The sequence below is a fragment of the Oenanthe melanoleuca genome, chromosome 10 (genome assembly GCF_029582105.1).
Source record: "Oenanthe melanoleuca isolate GR-GAL-2019-014 chromosome 10, OMel1.0, whole genome shotgun sequence".
In the NCBI taxonomy this organism is placed as follows: Eukaryota; Metazoa; Chordata; class Aves; order Passeriformes; family Muscicapidae; genus Oenanthe; species Oenanthe melanoleuca.
This window is the reverse complement of record NC_079344.1, coordinates 9,233,008-9,260,763: the sequence shown is the minus strand read 5'-3', so window position 1 is coordinate 9,260,763 and position 27,756 is coordinate 9,233,008. Positions and strand designations below refer to the sequence as shown.

Sequence of the window (27,756 nt, the reverse complement as noted above, 5' to 3'; positions counted from 1 at the left end):
GTTAGATTCTGTGAGGAGAACAGAAAAGTTTATTTAGTAAATACAACGATAAAACCTAGGTGAGTCAAATTAATTAATTTAGACATCCTCCTGTTGAATTTTCAGCACTGTCACATACCTACCAAAGCACTTCTAGAAAGCTTTTTCTGAGAGAGTTTTAATGGCTCCCCTTTGTTATCTTAAAATGCTTATTACATTACTCATTTAACAAAAGCTCCAAATTATGCTGTATTTTGATTGTACATATTTTTTCAAACTTATCTTAATTTTATATGTTGAATCATGTGCTGAAACAAACCATTTCTGTAACAGGACATTTTTGATTGATGTATTGGAGCTGCATTCCTTTACAGAATTCAATCCCTAATCAGATATTCACATCTTAAGTGCTTCACTGGATCTCTCCATTACTCTTAAATGCACAGTCTTAAGTGAGTTCTGGTTTGCAAAGCTGGAAGTTTTATGGCAGCCTGACATTCCTTACTCTCTCAAGGCTAAGATCTACTTTTGCTAAACCACTTACAACTAGGATGTGCCAGGCAGAGAACTCAGAGTTGACAATTTGATTAATCTTCTTTGAATTATAGCGGTTTCATGAATCAAACTTCAGAAGGAGCTTCTTCTTTCCAAATAATATTAGGAGGAGAGAATAATGCTTTTAAAGTATCTTCCTTTTCAATTTGGGATTTCAACATGCAAATTCAGCAGATGCCCAAAGCAAGCAGACAATGGCAGCATCACAAACATTTATTAAAAGCACTCCACTCTGCTTGGGTAACATGGCAAGAGAATGAAAAGGTGGAGGAGGATCTAGGAGAGCTCTGCACAGAAGCAGAATTAGCAAGTCATGAGATATCACGTGGCTGTTCTCAGACTGAAAGGCTCTGTTGATTCGATTTATTCATTAGGGCTTTCCAGTAGCGTAGGTTATTAAGTGGGAGAAAGTGCGGTATATTACAACTTACTTTTATATTTCCTTTCCTGGAGGATATTTAGCACCACAGAAGCAAAGAAAATTATTGAAAGTATCATGCCACATAAATGGGAGAACGATAGGAAGAAGAGCAGCAGCTCTCTGAAGATGGATCAAAAGAACAACGCTGGGAACAGGAAGTCAAGAAAGTTTCGCTCCATTTCAAGATCACTTATACTCTGCAATGCCAAAACCAGTGATGATGGGTCAAGTCCTGATGAGAAATGCCCTGATCCCTTTGAGATCTCTGCCAGCTGGGGCCAAGAGGATTTTGACTGCTGTCCCAGAACACAGCTGCCATACACATCAGAGGCAGAGGACAGCCCACCTGATCCTCCACGCGTGGTCACCAGCATTCTCCAGTCCAAAGCTGCAGCAAATGAGAACTGCAACCACACAAGAAGAAAATTCCTCACCAAGGTAAGCAACTCATGCTCTGTATTGTAATGTTTCCCCACTTCAGTAGTTCCTCAATGGATTAATTAATATTTCTCAGGAACTTAGGGTTCTACTTGGCTTTTTCAGAGCCCAGGAGCCTGCAGTGTTTCTGCTCTGCATAAAAGGCATGAAAATATACTGGTTTCCCTGCTATTGCACTCTGCTGATGCACAATTTACTGACATCAGTGCCTCTAGGCCACTATCAGTGTTCAGACAAGTACAGCTGACATGTTCTAGCTGCAAGAGACTCTTCAGCTCAAAATATAAACCCATCACTGTAGCAAAGTGCACTTGTAGTGTGATACCGTGACATCTCACAAGCCATGCAAGCATGAATTATATTAATACTGTGTCAGACACAGGAGATTCAGTAGGTAGATGCTCTTTCCCTCTGATTCAGGAAGAAGGTAGTGATGGCTCTGAAACCATCAGAGATGTCACATTTCCTAGAGATGTGAAAAGTCTAAGAGCCTCATATTACAATGTTATTCTTTAATCAGCTATGTAAACCCTGTCTGAAAAATTTTTCAGTCTGAGCAATATATTTTAGATGGCTTTAGAAAGTTTTTTCAGTAGGATAGTCTAATTTTTTCACTTTCTCTCTGCCTTTTGCTGTGATATGTAAAGGACTTCACTGCAAGTGTCATCCTGGCACCTCCTTTATTACATGCCTTTGCAATTATATCTGCCATGTGCAGATATGTGCTTATGTGAAAGAACTGATTCCTTCACTTAAATTGTTCTTCTTGTATATTCTATTTTGTATAAAATAAAATATATATTGGCTAAAATTAGACATCTATGTCTAAACACACAATGGCACAAGTGCTATTTAAAATCAGAATCTCCCTTTACCCTTGATAATGACCACAACATGCCCAGCATTGCAAAGACTGCAGCAGGATGGGTGCAAGGTGTTTCCACCCTTGGCAAAGTCCCAGCAGAAAGACAAAACCAAACCAGCTTGCTATTGCATTCTGACAGAAAACAAGACCCAAAATCCACTCAGTCCCCTGCAAAACCATGCAAACTGCCCCTTTTTGGAAACAGTCCATATGCACCCTGCTGAAGCCTCTGTGAGTGAAGGAGCTGGCCTCCATGCACTTCCCCATCTCTTCTTTTCAAAAGTTGAAGCACTTAGGTGTGTCAGCTGCCACAGTCTATTTCCTTGCGCATCTCCTAAGTGTGCAGGGCTCCAATAACTGCTGTGATCCATATCCATATGCAACTACTCAGTATCTTATTGCAGACTGTAAGTTTAGATCGTTTGCTTTTACAGCTGGCAAGCAGCTAAAATAGGGATCTGGGGAACACAGTAAGTCCCACAATGCCTTTGCACATATAAAATAGAACTTCTAAGGGTCTAAATTCGCTCTTAGACTGAAGCATCAGTGTCACTGAAGGACATGTGTCGGATGCTGTCATAACTAGTCAGCAGCTCAGCCCCTCACAGCAGAATTTGAGTTGCTTAGTCCTGCTGTAGACTATGAGTACCATTAAATTCCCACTCCAGAGCTCTCATAGTAATCTAAACCTTTACAAATGCTACTTGTTAATCTTCCATACCTTTCAGAGTCATGGATCTATGAGTGATTTGAAAGTGTTATCTTGTCTTGCTAAGTAGGATGAACTTTGGCAACAGCCACACCAACCCTGTCCTATGTTGCTGCTGAGGCTTTCCCCCTAGAGTATGAAAGCAGTGATCTCTGCCTTCCATATGGCACAGGCCTGTCAGAACAATCTTCCTGTACCACGTCTTACAAAGCTTAAGCCTTCTCTCATTAAGAAGTCAAACAAGAATTTTTTCATGTCCCAGTCTAATTCTCTCTCCATCTAAATGTGACACTTCAGAAATTCATGATGTGTGACTCAGAGCTGAAGAATCCTTGTCTTTGTTCAAGAAAATTGATTCCATTCTTTCTGTGGTGTTCTTGAGGACATTACACTATTCTTCTGCTTTCCAGCACCTCCAGCCCTAAGCGTGACTCTGAAGGTGTTAATAACTCCCACAGAACTGAACAACTTAATATTGCTGTCACAAGGAAGGAGAGAAGAATTCTTAAAAGCGTTGCATGATTTAATGTTCCCTGTGCATTTCTTCTCCAGAGTAAGGGGGAACCTGTAACATCAGTATTCAAAATGCAAATTCTTTTTTTTCTGTTGAAAACCTTAAGTGCCTCTCTGAGCCACACTCTACTGACTGCATGGGATTCACCATAAGCAATAAACCATTAACACATCAGTGTTTCAGGACTAAATAACAGAGCATTTTTTTTCCTTCTCTATATTCTGTCAGCAATGAAAACAGATGAACAGTCTTTAAATTCATTTGGCTTTTATGACCCACTATTTGCTTATGCTGACTATTGCTTGCTGTGTCTAGAGGCCCAGGGTTACCCTGTGTCATTTGTTCAGACACTTTCTGAGATGAGGTGTGCTTGGTCTGGTATAGTGAACTGCCAAGCAAGCAGATTTCCTTCATAGCTAGCTTCTCACAAAACCAGCAATTTTCACATGGCCTGAAAGAAAAGAAACCAGAGAAATGGTAAGCAGTATCTGATACCATGAGCATGGACACAGCAAACACTGTGGAAGATGTCTCTGCCTGCTCAGGCTGAAATCACTCCAGTTTTTGGAGAACTGGGCAGGAATAAATGATATCAACTCCTTCAGAGAACAGCAGGCTCTGCTGAGTGTGAGAGCTGCTTCAAGAAACACTTCTACTAATCCAAGCAGCATTCCATTACATCTTCCCAACACCCCCACAACCCTGGGAAGCACTGAGAGCTACCAGTGGGGCTGGTAGTAGGGTTGACATAGCATCTAGAATAAACTAGAACAGAAAAGGGCTCACTTCTGATGAAATAAATATGGGAGCTAATGGCTCCACTTGGTTCTAGAAACTTCTGCACCATCTCTTCCTTGGACCCCTGACCCTCTGCTGAAGGAGGGAAAAGGCAAAAGGTAATTTTTCTCCTTTGGTCATCAGCAGAATATAATTTTATTAACTTGTCTTGATGCAAACACCAGCTAGCTGCTCTTTGGTACCAGGACAAGTGCTATGGCAACAGACTGTAATGTCTCAAACACAAGCCCACGGGCAGGATGGAAAACCAAAGCCAAGAGAGAAGACTGTATTTATTTAGACATTTATGTGTTCTCCTCAGTTTTTCATACTTCTCTCTTTCTGTCTTCCCAGCTTTTGCTTTTGCTGCACATCACCCAGGTCATCCCCAGAGCAAGCTGGGGAAGGGGCTGTTCCATTAATACAGTGTGTGCTGCAAAATGCAGGCCAGCAAAGGCTCCCAGGAAACACACCAAAGGGCAGATGATGGGTGGAAAGGTTCTCTGTAACATCTGATGTGCTGAATTGTCAGTCTAGGGCAAAGCTTGGTCTCATGCCCTGCTCCTTGCATCATCCTTGCTTTCCAGCTTCTGCCATTTTACTGGTTTCAAAGGGAATATGCTGCTGGGAAAATGAATTACATCTACTATAAATATTTTTAAAAGATCAAGGCATCCAGCTAGGGTATGTCAGAGCCAGTGGAGTGAGTTTATGCCAGAGAGACTCTGGCCCTTTCTCTGTTAGAACTGATGCAGAAACAAAAATGTTCCTCAAAGAAAATCCCCAAAGACAGTATTCTCTTGGAAATCCCAGCCATTTCACAATCATAAGACCAGAAAAGCTAAATATTTTAATACATTATTGTACTGCTGTTAGATATATTTCTTTTAATTTTATTTTTTTTTCCATTTTTTTCAAACCAGCAGTCAATTAGCTCATTGTCATGCACTTGGTTAACTGAGTCCAAGACCTTACTTGAACTAGCCTTGTATAACATTTCAATTTAGACAATATAACTACTGTGTCTTACTTTAAGAGTGCACAAAAGTTTTTCAGTTTTCTACAGATGCCATGGTTACCCTTATTTCTAAACAACATCTGGAATTAGATATTTTGAGATGGGACTCTGGGCTAGAAATGTCTAATGAAAGCATGAAGGAAAAAGGAATCTCTTAAATGGCAGATAAAAAGCACCCTCAGAAGCTTTGCATTTTGGATGACAAAACATGGGAACAGGAAGAGAGAGTTGGTCTGGATACAAAATACTTTTCCAGAACTAAAAAACAGCAAAAGTTAATCTATTCTCACCTGTGGAAAATTCAAGAGGGTTCTTAAACTCCTTTAATTTTTATCTTTCAGCCAAGCAGATTCAGTTTAAATACATATTTTGCTTTGAGTGGAACTTACAAGATAGATAAAAGTTTACCCAGAATCTTGAAGTGCTGGGAGACAAAACAGAGCAAATATATTCACTGGCAGCAAATATATATTTAAATGTATGTTCTAATAATGAAGAGACAAGGTTAACCTAGGACTCACCTGTCCCCACATCAAACCTGACAATCTTCTTACAGCAAATTTTCAGTATTCACTGTATTCAGACTAGAAATCACCTTTCAAAACAAACAGAATACTTTAGGAAGGAGAAGAATGCAAAAATAAATACTGTCTTTAATTTCTTTTTCCTGTCTCTCTGATTATTTTATGCATAGAAATACTGCTGATGGTTTCAAGAGTAAAGAACTAAACCCAAAGCAAATTGACTGCAGGCACAAGAATTGGTCAAACATTTAGTTTTCTGAAGAACAGCTTTTATTAATTTTCTGTCATGTTGCAATAACTTGGATATGAATATAATGATCTATATCCAGGACCCAAAAAATATTGACAGCATACAGATATTTGACACATGTCCATAGACCAATAAAAACATTTTTTTAAAGTAATTCACCTAAATGAATTGCAGCAATGATTGAGACACAGAGCTAATTTGAAATGTAGCCCAACTGGGTAAGATGACTACATATCTAAACAAAACTTTTTCCCAAGATTTTTCTGCATTATAAAAGGACTTAACCTCTACTTTCCTAGTGACTAAGTGCATGCAATTTACTGTTCCTGGAAAAATCTTCCTATCAGTTTTGATCTGGATGTCCCAATACAACTCAGAATTTCCAGCCTGACACGTGTCCCATTGCACAAAATACAATTCTTTCCCCAAAGGACTTACATGGTGCTGCAATGAAAAACCTCAGAGCCAAACCCACTGTGATGTCCTGTGAAACTGGGCAGAGACACTACACTTGTGCACAATTAATTAGGAAGATAAACATGATGAACACAATAGCTATATACTGTGAACAAGCTATAGGAAAGGTGTGACTCAGCTTTTAACAGAGATGAGTTGGGGACAGTCTGAAAAGGCCTAGAAAATCAATAAGAAAATCAATAAGAAATGTGGAGAACAGTTGAGCAAAGTTGTGTGTGTGTCTGACAGGTGCCTGTCAGAAGATACCTGTATCTTTCAAGGGAGCATTTCACAAGAGTAAGGACTTTTCTTGAGAAGAAGTTGGCAGGTCTAAACTTGAATTCCAACTACAGAAAAAACAAAGGAAATTACTTTTTTATACACTGAGTTTTTAATACCATTATTCTTTCACAAAAGCCCCAATCCACAAGCAGCTGACATCTCAGAAATACTCAGCCAAATGGCAGAATAATTTCCTACCTTTAATATCTATCTATCTTACATTTCTTGTGTTTTACAACAAGAACACCATCTGATTGAAAATCTTATGAGTTTTAAAGGGTGCTCCATGAATGCAGAATCTGATCTGTAATGTCATAATCATACCTGAAATAAAGGACAGTGCAAACAAACAGAGAACTCACAGTTTTTTGCTACTCAAGATCTCAAATTTTAAGGCATCAGAATGTTAATCTTTATTTTGTTACCATGCTGAAGACTTCAAAGAACTGTCACAAGATTAAAAAAATAATAAAAGAACATAATGTAATCCTGATTTCAAATAAGTATTTCCCAAGATATTTATCTTGGGTGAAAAGTAAATATAAAAGCTCCAAAACTAATATTAGAGTTCAAGCCAACTGGTTTAAGATAGAATTCTGTCCATGTTTATATCCTTACCAACATATTACTCACTAGAAGAATTCTTCATGAACAAAAAAGGCTTCGTAAAATTCAGACACTCCTCATTAAAGGCAGACAATCTGGAATGTAAGCAAACCCACAGAGTTAACGAGTCAGTCAATACAAGCACAGCCCTCATCCTCATCCTACTGAATTCAGCTTGCAGTGAGCAGGGCCCCAAGTTAAATATTTCATTCATTCACAGCCTTGGATTTACTCTGGCAGGTTTCAGAATGAGAGCCAGGCTTCAGCAGTCAGCCTGAAAGATAATGACCTTTATTGACATTGCTGTAAATTTGCATTTTGTGTTTGCTGTCAGCCAGGTATATGTGAACCCTATTGATTTGTGGTGAAGGAGCACAATGATTCTCATCCTCAGGGCTGGATGAACTCTGCCTAGTGCAGAAATGAAGCCCTGCTGATGGTGAAAGTGGCTACACAGCTTTCCTTGTGCTCTCAGAGGACCACAGATTACTGGAAATATTTGATGCCACTTTGACCAGGGGCCCTGGGAGCAACACAGACAGTTGACCACTGTTATGTCTTGTGGCCTGTCCTAACATATGAAATTTGCCTCCCCTTCAGAAATCTATACCTCAGTCATACAAATCTCTTGGGAACAAGCCTGGATCCAGGATACACTGAGAGCCCTCTTCACTTTGTGGAGTATGGAGAGGCTGGCGAGGGCAGAGGAGGTGGGTTCAGCTGGGAGCAGAATAAGGGAATGCTTGAATCAGGAGTGTCCTGGGAAATCCTGGGAAGTTCCTGAGAAATACTAAGCAAATGGAAAAGAAATTGTGTGCTAACTTTCCAGATTTCCTCAACTATTTAGAATTTTCAGGTGTTCACATCTGTGCCACAGGACTGTATTTCTTAGTCAAATGTGTTGTGCTTCATGTGCTTGTTGCTCCATTCTTTGCTTTCCATATATGTCTCAAAGCACTGCTTCTACTTCTGAATGGCCCTGTGTTAATGATTCATAGCTGCATTAAAGATATGCTTACAATTAGTCCTCCAGATGCAATGCAGACTACAGCAACCTCAACCAGTCTGGAGTGGACAAAGAATTTTCCACTACTACAGACCTCTCTGGTCCCCTGCCCCCACTTAACAAATCAGCAGCAGGGGTGGAGCTTCTAGTGTTTTGTATACACTTATTTTACTTGTTTTCCATTCAGACCTCTTCTGTTTTCCAGCGCACTTAATTTTTTGGAATGTATTTATTTTCCTGTCTTTTCTTATAATAGTTAGCATAGGCAGAGTTTATCCAGTTACTATGAAAAGTCTGTTATCTGTTCTCTTCCCCTCATGCAAAGGGACACTATATTGTAATTCTTCCCTCTTGTAGGCAGAAATCACTGAAGTCCTAAGGAAAATAACTTTTGTAAAACACTGATTCTATAATACCATTGTTTTTTCTCAAATGGACAGTATTAAAAGCTCCTGTTCTCCTGGGAGGCAACCTGCTTCTATGCCTTTCTTAAAGAGGCTCAGAATAAGTGTAAGTAACTTTTAACAGCTTTAGTACCTTTTTGCTCATGCAACCTTTCATCTTCTGGATCAGGACAGCTGCATCTGCAGGCTGTGTTCATCATCAGGGAACAGCAGCTCAGGAATCAAGCTCTCTAAGAGTCCAAGATGTGCATCTTTCTGGAAAGGGTTAACAGGCAGCCACGTGCCTGCTGAAGGCCCAGCAAACAGGTACAGTGCATGTGGAGTTAGCAAGTTATTGCAGAGACATTTGTTTGCATGGATTCTGCACAACCAGCTTTATGTGACAAGCTGTGCCTTGAATCTCGGTTCCAGAGAAAAGTCATGTCTGGGAATCATTCTTTACATTGCCTCCAGTTGGAGACAGAGGTCAAGATCCTAGAAAAATAAAACTGCAACCACTCAGGGATCTAATGCTGCTCAATTACACCAAGAAATAAAACCTTGAAGAATGAGAGAGGGTACATAACATCAGGTTTTTAAATGGGGATGCCTGTTGAAGGGCAGTGTGAGGTACTGTGAGGCCACTGGAAAACAATGTGAGCCAAGGTTCCTTACAGGGAGTAAATGTGGTCTTTGATCAATTTTTGAGTGCAAGATGGTGAGAAGGGAGGAATATCTTGCCTGAATGTTAGCTGTGTGATCACCAGGACAAAGCAGAAGAGAGCAGCAACAGGAAAAAATCCTAGCAGGGGCTGTGGTGCATCACACATCCAGGCACCTCATGGCATCCCAGGTCAAGGCAAAGGGAGAACTGCAGCTGACTCCTCAGACAGTGAGACAGGTAGCACATGCAACAAGGCCATATTATTCTGTGTGAAATAATATAATTTTTTTTTTCCTTTAAGGGATGGTTGCCTGAGCCCAAGGGATGAGCTGCTAACACTAAATGTACATTCCCTGAAAGACCTGTCCAGAAAGGAGGCTGAGTCTCTCGTTCCCCCAACACGGCTGAACAGCATGATGGCTCACAAAGTAAGCATGAGCAACTCTGGGGTGATGGGACATTTACATTAGACAGGAGGGGAATTTGGTCATCAGACTTTGAGAAGAACATGGTTTTGCCTTTCCTGACAAAACCCAAAACCTCTTGTGGTCAGACTCTGGTGACTTTCAGCACAGCTTTTTCCCAGATAAACAGAGGCTATGGGGAGGCCAAGGCCCTGGGAAACTCTAGCAAGGGCTGTTCAAGGCCTTCTTTTAGAAACACACAGCTTGCCAATGTTAATTTTCCATTTAGAAGTTGAAGAAAGGCAGAAATGGATTTAAGGGAAGATCCATGAATCCCAGAGAAGCCAGAGAGCAGGCCCTGTAACAAAGTAGTTCTGTGGACCTAGAAACTATAGTTAATAGCAAAGACTTTTCAACCTAGCTAGCTTGGTAAGAGAAACACTGCAAAATCCCTTTTTAAAATTAATCTTTAAGGATCTTGTCCGTATTTCTTACTCTAAAGAGTTCCCTAAGGGAATGGGACTGGAAAGCCCTAGTAAGATTTTGCTATTTGGCAATACCCCCACCTGCTGTCCAAGAGGAAAATTAGCATTCCTTAGGTCTTGTATCTCCAAACAGAGCTCCTGAAATCAGGATTCTGAAACCAAGTGTTTGTCTTGGTTGGCTCCAGTTAGATAAGGACAGACCATGCTCTGACACTTTTGAAATTTCTTGCACAGCAAGAGGTTTTGTTTGTCGGGTTTTTGTTTGTTTTGTTTCAGGAAACACCAACATGTAAGGAAAGGCCTTTGGAAATACAGAATGGTTTTCTGCACGGTAAGGCTGCATGTCAGCGGACTCGCAGTAACTCCACCAGTAAGTTGCAGACAATAATCTGTTTCCTTGTAAAATTCAGGGAGTGCAGATCATAGGCCCCCATTGTGTGATGGTACTATGGCGCTAAAAGAAATGTTGTCCAAATTTATTCTGGGATCCTTAGCTAAGAATTGCTGATGCATGAAACCATCAGCCTCTGTATTCACAACATCCTCCAGCCAGGATGTTGTGAGTGAGGGTTGGTGGTGCATAAGGTTTGCATTTTATGGCTTGGGGCTTTTTTAATAGTGTAAGTTAAAAAGGCCAACATTTTTTTGGTAGGGAATGCTTGCTTTTTACTTTATTTAACATTAATGGCTATCCCCAAATTGACAACTGAAAACATCAATCCCTTCAGGAAGAGATTGACAAAGGGAAAACCGTTTCTGAGTAACATTGACCTGAAATGGCAGTGAATTTGTGCAAGCCCTGTGAACTCACCCCGTCTCCGCTCCCCTGGCAGGCGTGAGCCCGTTCTGGGCCGGGGACACGGAGGGCCCAGCGCCGCGCAGAGCCGCTCTCCTCAGGGACCGCCAGCCCCTCGGGGACCGCCAGCCCCTCCAGGCCGGCCGCAAATCGCTGTCGCAGCAGCTGGACTGCCCTGCAGGGAGAGCCCCGGTGAGTGCGGAGTGCCCTGGGGGCAGGCGGCGTGTCCCCGGCGGGGCTCTCTGCAGGACCGCGGGCGCTGTACCTGCTCTGCCTTCTGCTCTGCCTTCTGCCCCGACATCCCCTCTGAGGGCTGCGAGAGCGGGCAAGGCTCCGTGCCAGCACAACCCCGTTTCTCCAGGTTCTCCCTCCCCCTGCCCAGCAGGTTCTGCGGGGTGTTCAAATTCCCAAGGGTGCTTTACACCACCTCACTCTGAGCCCCAGAGCCTCCAGCTCTCCTGAGCTGGGCCACAAGCGGGTCTAGACTCACCATGGCCCAGACAGATTTAACACCCTGTTAGAGGGTGGAGAGTGGCTCCTGGGCTCTCCAGATGGATGCCAAGTGACCCATCAGAGGTTGGGAGAGGGTTGGGGTGTTTATGGCCACATATCCCCAGGCTCAGACCCGGAGGAGATGGAGGCAAAGCTCCTCACACTCAGCTCCCACCTCCCTCCCTGCTGCTCCTGCCTTTTCGCGGCCCTTCGCTCACCCCGAGGGACCCAAGGCTTTGCCAGGAACGAGGAGGCTGCAAACCAGAGCACAAACCCCAACCAAACCACACCTGAGCACATGGACAGATTTCAGGGATTCACTGGGTTTGTTTCCTTCTCATCAAAGCTCCACGTGCTGCCCATTTGAAGAGGCTCTTTGGCAGCATCCTGGCTCTGGGTATTGCTACCGAGCAGGTATTGCTACCACAAACAGAAATAAAAAATACACCTCCTCACACAGAAGCAAAAGAAATTTGAAAACTTACCATTTCAGATTAGGAAGACCCATACTGGAATAAAGAGTCACCCTGATCTGACAGAAAAATGCATTTTGGAGAGTGTGTTTTTGGTGTTGCACACCTGCTTACCTCTTAGTCCCATTCCCAATCCCAAATTGAATAGATAATCTGGTTTTCATGTCAAAATTGAGACTCTAGCATATGCAGAAGCCAAAATTTTAGCTGATTTTCCACACTCTTCAACACCTGCTAGTTTCACTTTGCTGCATAAAAAAAAAAAAAAAAAAAAAAAGAAAAAAGTGTTGAACTCTCTCAGATGTATAATGAGTGCAATTAACTCTGACCCTGTTGAACTTCATGAATAGTTAGCTTTGGGTAATGATTTCTGTCAGTGCTTAAATTATCTTGTAATACCCAATTCCATGTTGAAATAGGAGGTTTTCATTAAATATTTCACTAAATATTTCATTAAAAGTTAATTAAAATGGGACAAATCTCAGAGGCTGAATTCAGGAAATCCAGCACAAATTCATATTTTGGGGGAAATGCTGAGAACAGGTTTGGTTAGTGCCAAAATAATGCATTAAAGAAAACTGTGTTTTTTTGTTGTTTTTTTTTTTTAATATTCACAGGCAATTTCGAGGCCATCTAGATCCCTAAGTACAGCACAACTTGTGCACACATCCTGTGGCTCACAGGCTTCAGTAATTTCAAACATTGTATTGATGAAAGGACAAGGGAAGGTAAGACTGGCTCTCTTGATTTACCATGATAATCTCACAAATGTGATCTGCCAAGTGCAGGGAAGTAACTGCAGGTATTAACATGGCTACCTTTGGGCTGCCAATTCATATCCAAGCAAAAATTTTAAAAATTATTTAGACACCTTCTTATGTGCATATAATAGTGAGCTAATTTATTGGAACAAACAAAAAGCAAAACATGAAGGGATTCTGCTGAAATTCCCATTTACTCTTACTCCAGGAATGTGATTTACTATTTTTTCATGTATTAAACTACTCCACTGACAGTACTGCCCACATAGATTGCAGAAGAAACTGCAAATGAGCTGTTAAGAGAACTGAACATGGCTCCTCACACACTTTTTCTTCCATAAATTAGGGTTTGGGCTTCAGTATTGTTGGTGGTAAAGACAGCATTTATGGACCAATAGGCATCTATGTCAAAACCATCTTTCCTGGTGGAGCTGCTGCTGCTGATGGAAGGCTACAAGAAGGTGGGAAATACCTCTTCTTTCCCTTTTCCCACTTCCCAAAAAATGAAACTGAAAGACAGATTGAAGCTGAAATGAGCCATAAGTGATTTTTAACCTGCATCCATTTTTACATTTAAGAGTCCTTTTGAGTGCATGTTACCATGTAACTTATAGCACAAGACACTAATATAATTTTTTCTCTTTCAAAACAGGTGATGAAATCCTGGAGCTGAATGGAGAATCCATGCATGGATTAACACATTATGATGCTTTACAGAAATTCAAGGTTATGTACTCTCCTTCCAGAACAACCTCTGGTTTTAGACACAATGTGCATGTGAGCTCAACCCATTCACTGATTGTCTTCTCTTTCTAGCAGGCCAAGAAGGGTCTTCTGACACTTACAGTCAGGACAAGCTTCAGCACACCTCATTCTGCTTCCAGCTGTCAGTCACCCCTCTTGTGTCAGTCACTGAGCTCCAGTACATGCATAACCAAGGAAAACAGCTCTTTCAGTTCAGAAAATGCAGCATTCTCCTTAAATCCTACAAAGCCCAATGACAGGGTGATAATGGAAGTTACCCTAAACAAAGGTGAGTGTTGACATTAGCTGAGCACTGCCAATAAAGCACTGACTGACAAACCACTAATCATTTGCTCTTTGAATGTCTTTCCTCACTAACCTGATTATTTTCCTGAACTAATTTTTTTTTTTAATACACTAAATTAGATTTTGGTGCCTGTCAGTGCTAACAAGTATCTATCAACAGCAGGATTTTGAACACCATCTGTCCTCAAGAGCCAATCACTGAGGTTTTTTTTCTCAAGCATTAGTCACATTCATATCCTTCACGTGAAAAAGTAAAGCTCTTGTCAACAAATGCCTCTTATTAAGCAGACTGTGCAACTCTTACCCATAATTATCCAAGCAGCTAATTTCATTCTTGAAAAGGCTTAAAACCAAATAAAGTAAGTATCTATATCTTCTTGTAGTTCTTTTACCTCCTCTCCAACTGTCATCACCTTCTATTTATAAACAACCACTGGCACATGAAATAAACTTTTAAATATGGGAACATCAGAGCAACAAACAAAGCAAAGCCTCTATGAGGTACCAGTGACTTACCAACACACAGTATGAGATCTGACATCAGTGACTGTCCAGAGAAAAGAGGGTAAACTCACAGGAGTCTTAAGCTATATTTTATAAAACAGAGGGAGGACTGAAATGATACAGCTAACAGTAGCCATATATCCTTAATTTTAGCTTGTTTTTCCTCCTAATTTTAGCTCCTTGCTTGTTTTTTTTCTATTCTGTTGCCTTGTAAAGTCAGTTGAATTTTTCTGTAATGACAGATATTTTGCAAAATAAACCTGCATTCCATTGTTTCTGTTACACTTTAATCATGAGGGGGACAAAAGCCCCCACAGTAAAACAAAAAATACTGAATGTGCAACATTTATGAACACGACTTTGGTTCTGATTTGTGCAGAAAAAAATAATTAAATTCATTTAATTTTTAAAAAGGTTCTTCAATGGTTTGCTTTGACTGTTTCTTATGTCTTTTTAAAATTATTATTGATTCTTTCAGAGCCCGGTGTTGGCCTTGGAATTGGGTTATGTAGCATCCCTTACTTCCAGTGTATTTCAGGGATCTTTATTCACACCCTCTCACCAGGCTCAGTGGCACATATGGATGGGAGACTCAGGTAGGATGAGAAGGGCTGGCTGTCTTATGCCACAATTTCTCATTGCTCTGTTTTATGGGTTTATTTTTGACCTATTTGGGCAGGACAAAATATTGATTTCTGGGAATTTGGGGTTTAAAGCTATTCTCAGGGTTGGAGCATGTGTCTTCAGGATATGTGGGATTTCCAGAAGCACAACAACCCAGTGGATTCACTGCCTCTTGCCCAAGCTGAGCTGACTTTGAAGGTCTTAGACAATCTTGTAGCATTGCAACTGGAGATTTCCAAATGAGAAAGTATTTGGGAAAACCTTGGCATAACTTGGCTTGTTTGAGCACTAGATTTTTTTCTGATACAAGCTCCTAAAATTCTGTCACTTCTTGTCCAATAGAAAAACATATTTACTAAATGAGCTATAATGAGAGTGTAGAAATTCAATGTCAGAGATTTTTGACCAACTAGTAGTGTTGAACATATTGAGAATTGAGCAGAACACAGAAGTTTCAGTGAAGTCTTTTTGATTTAAATGTAGGTGTTCTGTAATCCTCCTCTCTAATACTATAGTGGAAAAACTATAGTCTTAAATTATTTGAATCTTTGCATTATACAAATCAGTGCCTTCAGCCAGGCTCCTAATGTGTGTGAGAACTAAAGCAGAACAAGGCAGTCTCAGTTTCCATGAGAGCCAAATTCAGATTTAATCTAGAAAGATCCAGTTTAGCAGATTTTGATAGCTTGTTGTTAGAATTTTTCTTTTAACGAGTTTTTCACGTAGCAGAAACATAACATCCTTTCTGACCTTAAATAGTACTAACATAATATAAAGACATGAAAAGTTAAATGTCAACTGGAAAGGAAGGAAGGAAGGTGTAGGTGGAAGCAGCAGCTGAGCTGCAGACAGCAGAAAGAACACCAAGTGTGCACAGCTGAACATGCAGAAAGCTCAGAGGTTGCATGCAACATGGCAGATCAAAATCTGCTGACATCCAACTCATTCCCATTCCATTTTCTGTAACAGGACAGAAAGACAGATTTAATCTGTAAGCAAATTAGTGTTTGTCCTTATGAATTTGCTTTTTGTATGTTTTCACATGGGTGAGACAAGGTCAAGAGAAAATCTCTTTTGTTTACATCCTCTCTCTTTTTTTTTATATCTCTCTAGGTGTGGAGATGAAATTCTTGAAATTAATGAAACTTCAGTACAAAATACAACCCTCAATGAAGTTTATGCTGTGCTAAGCCATTGTGATCCTGGTGCAGTACAAATCATTATTAGCAGACACCCTGAACCACAGGTAGCACAGTCTGTTTTCTTTCTGCCTTTCAATATAGCACATATTGAGAACTAAGAGGGAACAAGTGCTGATCTAATACAGGTGGAAAAATGTTGACTAAAAAGATGCTGATCTCTTTATGATCATCACTGCACACACAAAAAAATCTGAGATATGCACTCTCTTAAGCAGAATAATTTAAGATTTGAAGACTACTGGTGACAGTCTTACATGAGGTTCTATGCAGTGAATAAGGAAACTACAGAAATAACATTTAAGGAATAACCCAAAACATAGTTCTTATGTAAGTAAGAATTGAAAATAATAAGTAAATAATTTGAAAGAGGGAACATGCCTCCCCCCAAAAAAAAATGTTTGTAGATTTGTCTTTCAGTAATTAAAATTTAGGTCTTTCTCTGCCAATATTTATAGTTAAATTAATATTGAAGTACAGTGTTTTATTCTTGCAAGGTTTTTCTACAAAATGCTTCCTAACACCAAGTACTATAAATTATAGTATAAATTTTTACCAAGTTTAAATTGTTACATAAACTGTGCTGTATTGAGTTACCTTATATTGGTAAATCCAGGATGCCACTTCTAGTGAAATCTGCAAAAGAAAGTTTATCTTTAAATGGTCCCATTTTACCTAAACAGCCACTAAATCCAGCACATCCATAGATACACTTCATTTATACTGGGATATATACAAATATAATGGTGTGCAATTAACTCACCTCGTCAGAGTAAAATGGCATGATATTTCCTAGGTGTCTGAACAACAGCTGAAAGAAGCTGTTGCACAAGCTGTGGAAAGCAACAGATTTGGAAAGGAGAGACACCAATGGAGTACTGAAGGTAAGGGAGCAAATACATTCACTGAGACATGGTAATTTTGACTTAAAGATGTCAAGGATGAGTACATGCTGTATTAGAATCCTTGAGGACACTCAAGTAACCCAGAGCAGACAGAAAGAAAGAGGAGGAAACCTCACAGGACAGCCCTCCTAACATGTCTCCAATGATGCATTACCAGTGATGAGAACAGACCAAGTCTCTCTGATTAACAACAAGTTTTTGTGCAAACTTCCTCTCACAGTTGTTTATCCTCTCCAATTCACAAGCTCTGCTTAGATCTTTGCAAACAACTGTCTGTAGGTGACAGGACTGTGGTAACAAGGAACTGCACAATGAAGGTGATGTCCTAGGGGCAAACCTTGTTAATCCCTTATTTGTGAGGAAAGGCATGTGCAGTCATGGCTGGAGCTATTTGCCCAGCACAGGTATGACATCCTCTGCCAGCAATGGGTTAAGTGATACTCGTTTGTCTGTCTTCTAAAGGACCAACAGGTGACAGTCATCATCAGCAAAACTATAATGCTGGCATACCTGTATACAGGGAAAATGTTATTTGGGTGTTCAGGAACTTGACTCTTGACCTTACAAGCCTTTGATGCACAAATCATATCTTTGCATCCACCGAGGATGATACTTAGCTGCAGATGTCACCAGCTGAATCTTAGAAGCGAGCACTTAGCCAGTACTGAGCAGACACTTTGACCCTGTTCCTGATGCAGGTGCTAAGAGGCTGGAGATGAGCTGGCACGGCAGGCACCCGTGTGAGAAGCACATGGACAGGAGCGCGGGGTGCTGCGGCCGCAGGGCACAGCGCCTCATGACCCGCTCCAGCAGCGACAGCAGCTACAACCCCCGGGGCTCCTGCGCCGCTGCTGCTGTGCAGCTCACAGACTTGACAGCAAGGGTACACAGCGTGGATGTACCCATCACCCAGCAGCCTGGGCTGCTGGACTCATTCTCTGCCTGTAATTCAGGAAAAAACTCCCCTCCGACCTGTAGCGAAGGCGGACGAGCCTTGCAAAACACTAAGAAGTCATCAGAGATCCTCGTTAGAAAACCTAAATCATCAAAGCCCAAACCTCCACCAAGGAAATACTTCAAGCAGGATTGCACGTGTGATGACCAGGGTAATGCAGACAGAAAAGAAAAGCTTGTATTAGAAGTGGCTGCATCACCTTCTGCAAGTGTTCAGGTAAAGTAAAATTTACATTTTTCATGTGTCTGCATAGTTTTGAGGCAGGGGAAGGAGGAAGGCAAAGTGGCTTTGCATGGCAGCAGGAAGAAGGGTAGGAAAGAAAGAGAAAATGTATATACACGTGAGAATTGGGGGAAGAAGACGAGGCTCTTCTGTTTTGAAAATAAAGGGTGTGTCTTAGTGAAGCCAGTTTAGTACAAAATGCTATTTTCTAAGTAAAGTCAGAAGGCAGAGAATTGTCTGAAGAAAATCTTCCATACTGAGGTATGAGTTAAAATCCCAGTGAGAGCAGCTGCAAGAATGACTCTGAGTCCCTGCCCCTCCTCATGAGCATGTGCCACTGTGGTGTGGAGCACACTCTGGTTCCAGGGTTATGCCCTAGGCTGGGACTGGAGGGGTTTACACAGCCTCTAATGCCAGCTTGGTGTGGCTGACCCCAACTGCCTGTGCCACAGAGTCATTGCATTTATGAAGTACTTATGAAACAATAATTTCTTTGTTTCAGTAGTGGATTTATATTGGAAGAAAGCACATGTACAGCAGGGAATTTTGGGCTCAGATGCATTTCTTGAGACCAGGAGGTATTAAATAAACCCATTCAAATTGTGGTGCACATACATATTTGTTGACGAGCTACAGTATTTGAAAACAGTGTACATTTGTACTTTACTAAATTTCAGTTCCCTATATTAGCTAAGACAACACAGTTTCACTTGTGCATGAGTGTGAAGGATTGTGAGATCTGCATGTTGAAACAAAATTGTGTTTTGTTTAAAACTGAAACCTCTTTACCCCAGGTTTAGTAATATGCCAGTAGAAACGAATTTGTTTTCGGTGCAATGCAAAGGAAAAAACAAAAGAACAATACAAAAAGAAAGTAACAAAAAACCAAACACACCCCCCCAAAAAAGCCAAAAAACCCCACAATCCCCCCAAGAGATCCCATGCTGCAAAATCAATACAAAATTAGGTAGAGCAAACTAAGCCCATATATAATGTTAATATCCAAGAAAATTAAGTTAAGCATCTTAGGTAAGGTCACTTTTACTATCCCCTGAGTAGAAACCACTGCTAGAAAATCAACTTCCAGAAGTAAAATTAAGGGAAACAAGTACTTGTTGAACTTATCACTCCCTGCAACTTCCTATTCTTCGTACTTAGTCATTCTAAATTCCAGAAAAAACTAAATCTTAAGATTGATAAAATCCATGAAAAATCAAGGTCTGTTCAGGAAGACAGCTTCCTCTATTAAGACAGTCTGTATATCTGTATACACTCAAGAGAGAAAGTTTGTTGTCAGAATGTATTTCAGATCATTAAGAGGAGGCTTTATTAGTGCTTTTACATTTTTTTAGCCTTTATTCCTCATAAATTTTGTACTAGTCAGTCTGAGGCCTGCATGCCACAACTTTATATGAGATTTCTGGTTTTTTCCAGATTAATATATTTTTTTTCAGGTTGACATATAGTGTGGTTTGCATAATTGCATTCTGACACACTTCTCTTTCCTGTTTGTTCAGCAGGAAGTTGGAGAACCAATGCTAGAGGGACATCAAACTGATGTAACCAACAGTGGCTTCACCACTTCTGCTACAGCATATCATAAGGAGCACACAACTGCTGCTCCAGTGGGCAGAGATCAAGAAAGAAAAGAAAAATTAGGTATGTTTAATCCCATGAACTTTTTTCTCCCCAGCTAAATATATAGTATTTAGTTTAGATTCCAGAATGGGTATTGAGCTGACTTCCCTTTCTCTTTAAATGTAGTCTTCAAAATGTATCTGTAAATTTTGGGGTGAACAGATGAAATTTGAAATTATTGATTAATCTCTGTAAAGAAGGGGAAATAGATCAAAATCAGCATAAGAGATAATTTATTGTAATTTGAAAAAATTATTGATTAATCTTTGTAAAAAAGAAACTAGATCAAAAGCAGCATAAGATAATTTTTTGTAAAAATTGTTAATGGACAGATACAATATTGCTGTATTGCTTCAGATGAAACTGCTTAGTTATACTGAATATCTAATATTAAAGCTTAGTTTTAGCATTTCTAAAGGATATTTTTATGCACAATTTCAAGGCTTTAGTGTTGCAATGGTACAAACCACTGATGTTACTTTTCTGCTGTGCTAGTTAGAATTAAGGAAACTTACTGTTAAGGGAACAAGACAATCTCAAGAGATCTCTTACAACATATAGGTTTATGTAATTCTGTATGTTATGTCTCAGATCATTAAAAAAAGTTAAAATGTTGCCTTAAAAAAAAGTTCACCCTGAAGCAGAAAACAGCACCTGTACAGCTGCACAAACAGAAGTTTGCTGCCATGCAGCTCCACCATGTCTTAACATTAAAATGCTTAATTGCTCTATGAAGTAAAAAATGTTCCCATATTAGAATCAAGTTTTTATTTATCAGAAAAATCAACTGGAAATGTCTGAAGAAATTTGAAGAAGCATAGATATTGAAGATCTTCCTATGATAGCCTTTTTAGAGTAAGAGATACTTATAAATGTAGAAAATAAAAAATGTTTTTAAAAATAATTTACTGTAACACTAGCTTTTTCTCTAGGCTGCAAACAACATTGCAATTTTAAATTTCTATTTTAGCTATTACAGCCTGTATCAAGATTTCAGCACCCCAGAATTTCAGTATTTGTAAAACCTTTAAAAAAGCAATCTTGTATTTAAGTGTGCAAAAGCCTTGTTTATATGTTTATTTCAGTATCTGGATTCAGAACTTATTGATCAAGAGGTATGAATTTTTTAAAAGTTTAAACTTTTTAGAAACGTCAAAAAAATCTATCAGAGGCTTGAATGAAATTCAAGCTTAATGAATTAATGATGATGCAATGAGAAGAAGCAGACAGCTGGTTGTTTATAATAAATGTCTCTATTACAGGGACTCCACTTTCATCAATACAAAGGCCTGTGCTTAAAAGACAAGCACGGGTAGATTATAGCCTTGATACAACAGAAGACCCCTGGGTGAAAATTTCTGACTGCATAAAAAGCTTATTTAATCCTACCATGAGTGAAAACAACGTCCACTTAGATCTGCAACCTGGCATAGACAAAAAAAAAGAGACTCAAAATCGAAGCAGTTCAGAGACTGTTCTGAAGAAATCAGAATCAGAATTAGTCAGTTCCAAAGTGCTAAAACCAGATGAAAATGACAGTGTGAAAAAGGGTCCTCCAGTTGCACCTAAGCCCACCTGGTTCCGCCAAAGTCTGAAAGGATTGAGGAAAGCAAATTCAGATCTGAAACCACAAGTAGATCAAAGCCCTCCCAACCATGACAGTATTTCCAGCAAAAAACTGCAATCCAGCTTATCACGTGTGTCTCCTGGAGGATCATCAATAAAACAAAGAATAAGCTCATTTGAATCCTTGAGTGCTCCACAGTCACCTGAAAAACCCCCCCGAAGGTTGAGCCTAAAACCATCAGTGCAGAAAGAATCTTCTCCCACTGCAGCAGGGGCAGAGGCAGCTGCAGTCTGTCCTAACCAAGCCTGCCTCCAGCGTGGTGAAAACAGCCACCAGCAGCCACCTGTGGCCATGGCTACCAAGAGCCTGGATAGAACTTCCTCTCGCAGGGAGAGTACTGCATCCAGCTCAGAGAAAAGCAGCAATGCCAGCACTGCAAACTCACCAAGTCTCTTAACTCCAGGAGCCATTGCAAACTCCCATCTTGTGTCAGTAGCAAAAGCACACAGCCTAAGGTCACGAAGCTTCCCTCTTACTGCTGCCCAGGCTTGTGAGATAATGAAGCCCTATGATGAGAAGTGTAGCAAAATCTATTCCATCAGCAGCCAGGTGTCATCTGCTTTAATGAAATCCTTACTTTGCCTTCCTCAGTCCCCAGCCTCTTCTGGAAACAGTGCATGGGAAACTCTGGACAAAGTGTCTCAGTCCTCCATGGAGGACGATGGGGCTTCCATCTCACCTGCAAGTGAGAATCATCATCTGGACACTGGGTTTTCCCTAAAGTAAGAGACCATATTTAAAACTCAGATTTACAGATCAGCATTGGTGAGCATCTGCACTGATTCACTGACAGATTAAAGTTCTAAGGTAGCAGCACACAGAAGTAAAGCAATGATTAAGTTAAGAACTTTTTAGAGCATGAAGGTTAAATGACTCATGACTGTTAATTTTGTTTTTAATTTGTATTAATTAAATATGTATGTACATAATATGTATTACATACATAACACATTTCAAACATCCTGCTATTTAAGGGGCATTATTTCTAGTATCTCCATGATAAAGCAGATTTAAGTGTCTTTGCCTGAGGTACTGAGATCATTCTTATTTTATGCAATGGATTCTACTTCAAGTTAACATGATTAATTTCCATTTGCCTATATTTATAATAGTTGTAGGAGTTGCCACCCGAATTACATGCTAATAAGATGAAGAGATGACTGCTCCAAAATTAACTTTTGCTTTAGTGGGTATGTTCTCTCATAGCTCAATGTTTCTTTTTTGTTCTTGTCACAATGGGACAGCCTCTCAGAGCTGAGAGAATACACGGTGAGCCTGGCAGACAAAGGGAAGGAGGAAGACAAACAGGAACAGGGCTCACCTCAAGCATCCGGTGTGTCGGGGCAGTCAGTCATCTCTCTGCTTTCCCCTGAGGAGCTGGCAAAGCTTATAGAGGAAGTCAAAGCCCTAGATGAAGAAACCTTAAAGGTAAACCTGCTTTTTTTTTTTTTTTGGTACATGATTTTCAGAAAGCTGTAGAGTGAATGTGTCTGGTTAATCTTTGCAATTTAATATTATGCTTATGCCACTAAGTCTCATTACAAAATGCACAATGGACTTTCCAATCATTGTGATGTATCTTTTGGGAAGTTCTTGACTTTATTCCTTTCTCTGCCTAGGAATTTGATGATATACATGTTACAGTTTTGCATAAAGAAGAAGATACTGGGCTTGGATTCAGCCTGGCAGGGGGCATTGATCTAGAAAACAAAGTGGTAACAGTAAGTAGCATCTTAAAAAACACTCCTAAATCAACACTCTATCTAAAAATACATACTTTACTGGTTTTCTACTACAGTTTTTGGCTTTTAGATAAGCAAAGCAGGCAGCTGTATTGATAGAGTTCAAAGGACCATAGTGGGTGAAAACAGGTTCCTTCTGCACAGAGCTGCCTCTCCAGGTGTCTTTCAGCAGTGTTCTGCTTCCTTGGGCACCTCCTCCCCAAGAGCTCTGAAAGCTGAGGCAGAACACCCAGCCCTCAGCAGGAAATAACCAACATCTTACTCACGTGCCTATAGAAGACCATGCAGGATGGTCTGGAGGAGTGGGTGAAAACACCTCAGGGGTCTGGAAGTTAGAGATAAGTCTCACATCTCCTTCCTCTCACGAGCAGAGCAGCAGGAGGGTCAGGAAGTAGAATATGCAAGGTACATAGCACAGGCAGCAGGGCTTTAGCCATCTGGTACCAGGCCAAACAGCTCCCCTGGGTGCTCGAGGAGGGATGTGCACAGGAAAACTCCATGCAAATTGATTCAGTCCTCCATCTAGAAACGTGACAGAAGCAACTTGTTACTGGCAAAGAATGAAAAATACACATGGTGTAAAGTGTTAACTAAGGGATTCAGTGGCTTGTCCTTTTTTCCTCTTTCCTTGTGTGTATGTGTGTGTGGTGACTGGGTTCTCTGATAGGTTCACAAAGTATTTCCCAATGGACTGGCCTGTCAGGAAGGCACTATTCAGAAAGGAGATGAAGTACTGTCCATTAATGGGAAGTCTCTGAAAGGTGCGACTCACAGTGACGCCTCGGCAATCATGAGGCAGGCCCGGCAACCCAGACAAGCTGTTGTTGTCACCAGAAAATCCAAAGATGGAGGGAAAAACCTCAATGTTTCCACCAGCTCTAGTACATCATCAGTAGCAAGTGATGCCTCACAAGAGTCTGGTAAGTTTAGTGGCCTTATCTTGCAGCCCCCACCTGATAAGTGTTTATGCATCACCTGAAATCCAGGTGTTCATAAAACCAGCAGTGGCTCATAAATCTGTGAACCCTGATTAAAGACAGCACAGTTAAAACATTCCTGAAATAGACATTGAAATATTTGAAATAACTTTTTAGAAAAGCAAAATAATTAATGGATTTCTAAAATAAAAGAACTCCTTATAAATACAAGTGTGATGCTCTACATGAATTGCTGTAGATGTACAAAGATAGTTATTGTAGCAACACATCTAATGAAGGTATAATGACATCTCAGTGACAGTGATTCTTTATTCTAATATTGTTAAAAGACTTGTTCTCCATGAAAGAGAATTTCAGTTTGAACAAACAATGTGCTGTTGTTTGATATCGCAGGTGGCTACATCTGAAACACAGCCAGGTCAGAGTTTTGCAGAATATTTCACTTTCAGAATAGTCTTGTGTTTTGGTTTGGTATTTGGTTTTTTCTGAAGCATTATCTGGAGATCTGTAGCTTTATTTCCATACTGCAAATTAGCAGTCTTGTAGTCAATAACAACTTCATAACTAATATGAAGTCAAATATTTTCCTTAAATTTTCTTCAGAATTTTCATATTTCAGATTTTTATAATTCAAGTAAATGTTTTACATTTCCATTCTCCTATTAATTCAAACATAACTTTCCTCCCCCAGCTTCCCAGAGGACCTAAAAATGACAAAATGAGAAATTTAAAGCTTTAGTTTTCTCTTTCATTTGGCAGGGTATTGGACCTTTGCAAACAATCCAAAAGTTATTTTTTTGTAACAGATGTTTGAGCTTTTTAGACTGTGCTGTCCATGTGGTAACTTTCCATTTGTTTCCAGCCACTGGAGATACAATCTGCACTGTAACTCTAGAAAAAACACCTGCTGGTTTAGGATTCAGTCTGGAAGGAGGGAAAGGCTCTATTCAAGGAGATAAACCCATCATCATTAACAGGATATTTAAAGGTAAACACACTTAACATGTTCCCAACTCAGGCAGACTTGTGGGGTTCATATCTGACTGCTGATTTATAACTGTGGAAATGTTATTTTTTTCAATGCAGCATTATATTGCTTGGTAGCAGTAATTTGTTGCCTGCTGGGACCGGGTGGTTTATAGCAAACATGCTAATAAGTGAAAGATCCATTAAAGCTGAATGAATTAAAGGAAGTTCATTTTCTGTCCCCAGGGACTGCACTGGAACAGGGCAGCCCTGTTCAGCCTGGTGATGAGCTCCTACAAGTGCACACAACTACCATGCAAGGACTCACTCGTTTTGAGGCATGGAATGTAATCAAGGCATTACCTGATGGGCCCATCACAGCCATCATCAAGAGGAAGAATCACAGCTCTGTTACCAGCAAGTCATCTGAAACTTTGTGAGAGGAGGGATTCCACTACTGCCAATGTTCAAACAAAGGATTTTTACTTGCAGGCACTTGGCTGGCACAGAAAGATACTCAGAAAGCACCCATGAGGAGTACACTGGATTTTACTGCCAGTTACAGAGAAAGCTGTCTGGGATTAACTAATACATGCAGGAAATTGCATGATTCTTATTTCAAACTTCAGAAATAGATGTTACATAGCATATAAAGTAATTACTTTGTTAATAATATACTGGTTGTAATAAAATATGTGACAGCTATAGTACTCTCCTATTTATCCATTAACTTAAAAAGTATCAGAAGCAGATCCTGTGCTAAATTTTCAGTGCTACTCACCATGTCCTGTGCCCTACCTTACCTTCCCAGTAAGAAATGTGTCTACAAGCCTACAACTAAACACTGGCTTAGAGAATAGGTAGGGCAGAGAAAGGTGTTGCAGTTTTGTATGTCAAAATAACATTCCCTAGAAAATTCCAGCTTTCCTATTAAAAATACAGAACATTCAGGACAGCCAAAACCTGTAGAAGTGACTTTCTACTAGCAGCTGACAGAGCAATCTCAACTGCAGCAGGCAAACGCAGTTTGGGAGTTCTCATGGTATTTCCAAGGGGAGGCAGGAAGCTGAGGATAATGTGGAAGTTTTCCTAACCTTCCTCTGGCCAGAGGTCTCAAGAGGACTACAGCAGGAGAACAACAAAGCCATTCAGAACAAAATCTTACCTCCTAACACTTTTTTAAATGTCCGTGTAAATTTTGCAAGGGAAAGTACCAGCAGGAGTAATTGTGAATCCAAGTACTTCTGAACTGAAATGTTTATTCTGGAAAGGCTAAGTAACTTGGAGACAAATCTGTGCTTTAAACCCTGCTTCCTACATGCACTGTATGGAATTCTGCCAGCAGCACAGGTACCTATGGCAAGGTGGGCTCATGCCTGGTCTTCTCTGACCTGCTTCACTGAAGGGAGAGAAAGATGCAAGGGCAGCATGGAAATAGTGACTCCCCAGCTGAGAGCCAGATGGCTGACCTGGTTATTGTCCTTGGCTGTTCCCCTTCCCAGAGATGGGAATTTTCTGTACCCTTCTTCAGTTACCTAACTTCACCAGGACGAAGTTAAGGAGCTCAGGAGCTGTTCATACATTTCCATTAATACAATGCCTCAAAAACAGCAATTAAGAGAAAGGGAAGGAAGATAGGAAGGAGGAGGTAATAATTTAATTCAGGCATTGAACTTGCTGTGGCCTTTTCTCACAAGACAACTGTAAATTAATCCTTGAAAGAACATTCTTGACAAGCCATCTGTTCCCACATTTCCAAACACTTAGTCAGCTGAGCTCTTTCCCAAAAAATCTCTATCTTGAAAATTTTATTAGTTGTGTAGCAACAAAAAGAAGAGAAAAATTTGAGAGCAAATATTTTTATATATTTTTTTTTAACTGGTACCTACATAAGTCTTAGCCAAAACATTTCCAACTCAAATTTGGCAGGGCAGAAGGCTGAATGTGAAGGCCTCAGAACTCCTGGATAGAAGCTGTTCAGCACTGAGAAAAGGGATTCTTAAGTTATTCCATGAAGTTTCTCACCACTTTTACTGCTGAAAGCAATAAAAAACTATGAATTGTTATTAAGAAGCCACATTATCAGCAAAAATAATTTGGATTACTTGCAGAAAGAATGAGTGGCAACCTCAGCTGTGCTTCTTGAACTTTCCACTAACTAAATTCATGATAATCCTTGCAAGACTTGTCAAGATATTATAATTCATGCCTAACAACTTCAGTACTTACAAAAATATGTGTAAGCTGCTGTAGTATCAAGGCCCACATCTCTTCTCAGTGAACTTGTTACTCTTCCTAAGTATAGAGGGCAGCAATTGGCAATAAAGACCAAGGGCAAAGAACCTTGATGGTGAGGGTTCTCACCAAACACCTCTTCCCTAGGTAGTGGACATCAGGGAAGGCTTTTCCCCTTCTCTTTGCCTTAAATTCAGAGATGCTGGAGCTCTAAGCAGCTCTTCAGCTTCCCTGATAGTAGAACACATATATGAGGAGCCATTTCAAAGAATGATTCAGGAAAAACAGTAAGA

General features: G+C 40.2%; 1 protein-coding gene and 1 long non-coding RNA gene across 5 annotated transcripts; one reads left to right on the top strand and one right to left on the bottom strand.

Annotated features, from left to right (window-relative positions):
* Positions 1–787: 787 nt before the first annotated feature.
* On the top strand, positions 788–25,935 carry IL16 (interleukin 16). 3 transcript variants are annotated; one of them, XM_056499616.1, is made up of 20 exons: positions 788–1,393; positions 8,974–9,110; positions 9,749–9,875; positions 10,613–10,667; positions 11,170–11,324; positions 12,715–12,825; positions 13,205–13,319; positions 13,511–13,584; positions 13,678–13,891; positions 14,891–15,008; positions 16,150–16,282; positions 17,032–17,119; positions 17,839–18,311; positions 19,835–19,976; positions 21,218–22,304; positions 22,827–23,010; positions 23,202–23,303; positions 23,992–24,244; positions 25,125–25,250; positions 25,475–25,935. In XM_056499616.1, exons 1-20 carry the CDS (start codon positions 1,031–1,033, stop codon positions 25,666–25,668), a joined length of 4,251 nt encoding a protein of 1,416 aa, XP_056355591.1. In that variant the 5' UTR covers positions 788–1,030; the 3' UTR covers positions 25,669–25,935. The 3 variants fall into 3 exon arrangements, with proteins under 3 accessions (XP_056355591.1, XP_056355588.1, XP_056355587.1); XM_056499613.1 differs by having other exon boundaries at positions 10,613–10,706; positions 19,838–19,976; XM_056499612.1 differs by having other exon boundaries at positions 10,613–10,706.
* On the bottom strand, positions 3,704–11,228 carry LOC130257271 (uncharacterized). 2 transcript variants are annotated; one of them, XR_008841299.1, is made up of 4 exons: positions 11,148–11,228; positions 7,422–7,489; positions 5,567–6,853; positions 3,704–4,882 (listed from the first exon to the last, which is right to left on the bottom strand). It is a non-coding gene; the product is annotated as an uncharacterized LOC130257271 (long non-coding RNA). The 2 variants fall into 2 exon arrangements; XR_008841298.1 differs by having other exon boundaries at positions 5,567–7,489.
* Positions 25,936–27,756: the final 1,821 nt, after the last annotated feature.

Excerpts from the sequence above, each read along its gene's own strand:
- IL16 (XM_056499612.1), top strand. The coding sequence starts at position 1,031 with ATGCCACATAAATGGGAGAACGATAGGAAGAAGAGCAGCAGCTCTCTG. Across the intron at positions 15,009-16,149 it reads CATATGGATGGGAGACTCAG|GTGTGGAGATGAAATTCTTG; the intron begins GTAGGATGAGAA and ends ATATCTCTCTAG. Across the intron at positions 19,977-21,217 it reads AGAAAGAAAAGAAAAATTAG|GGACTCCACTTTCATCAATA; the intron begins GTATGTTTAATC and ends TCTCTATTACAG.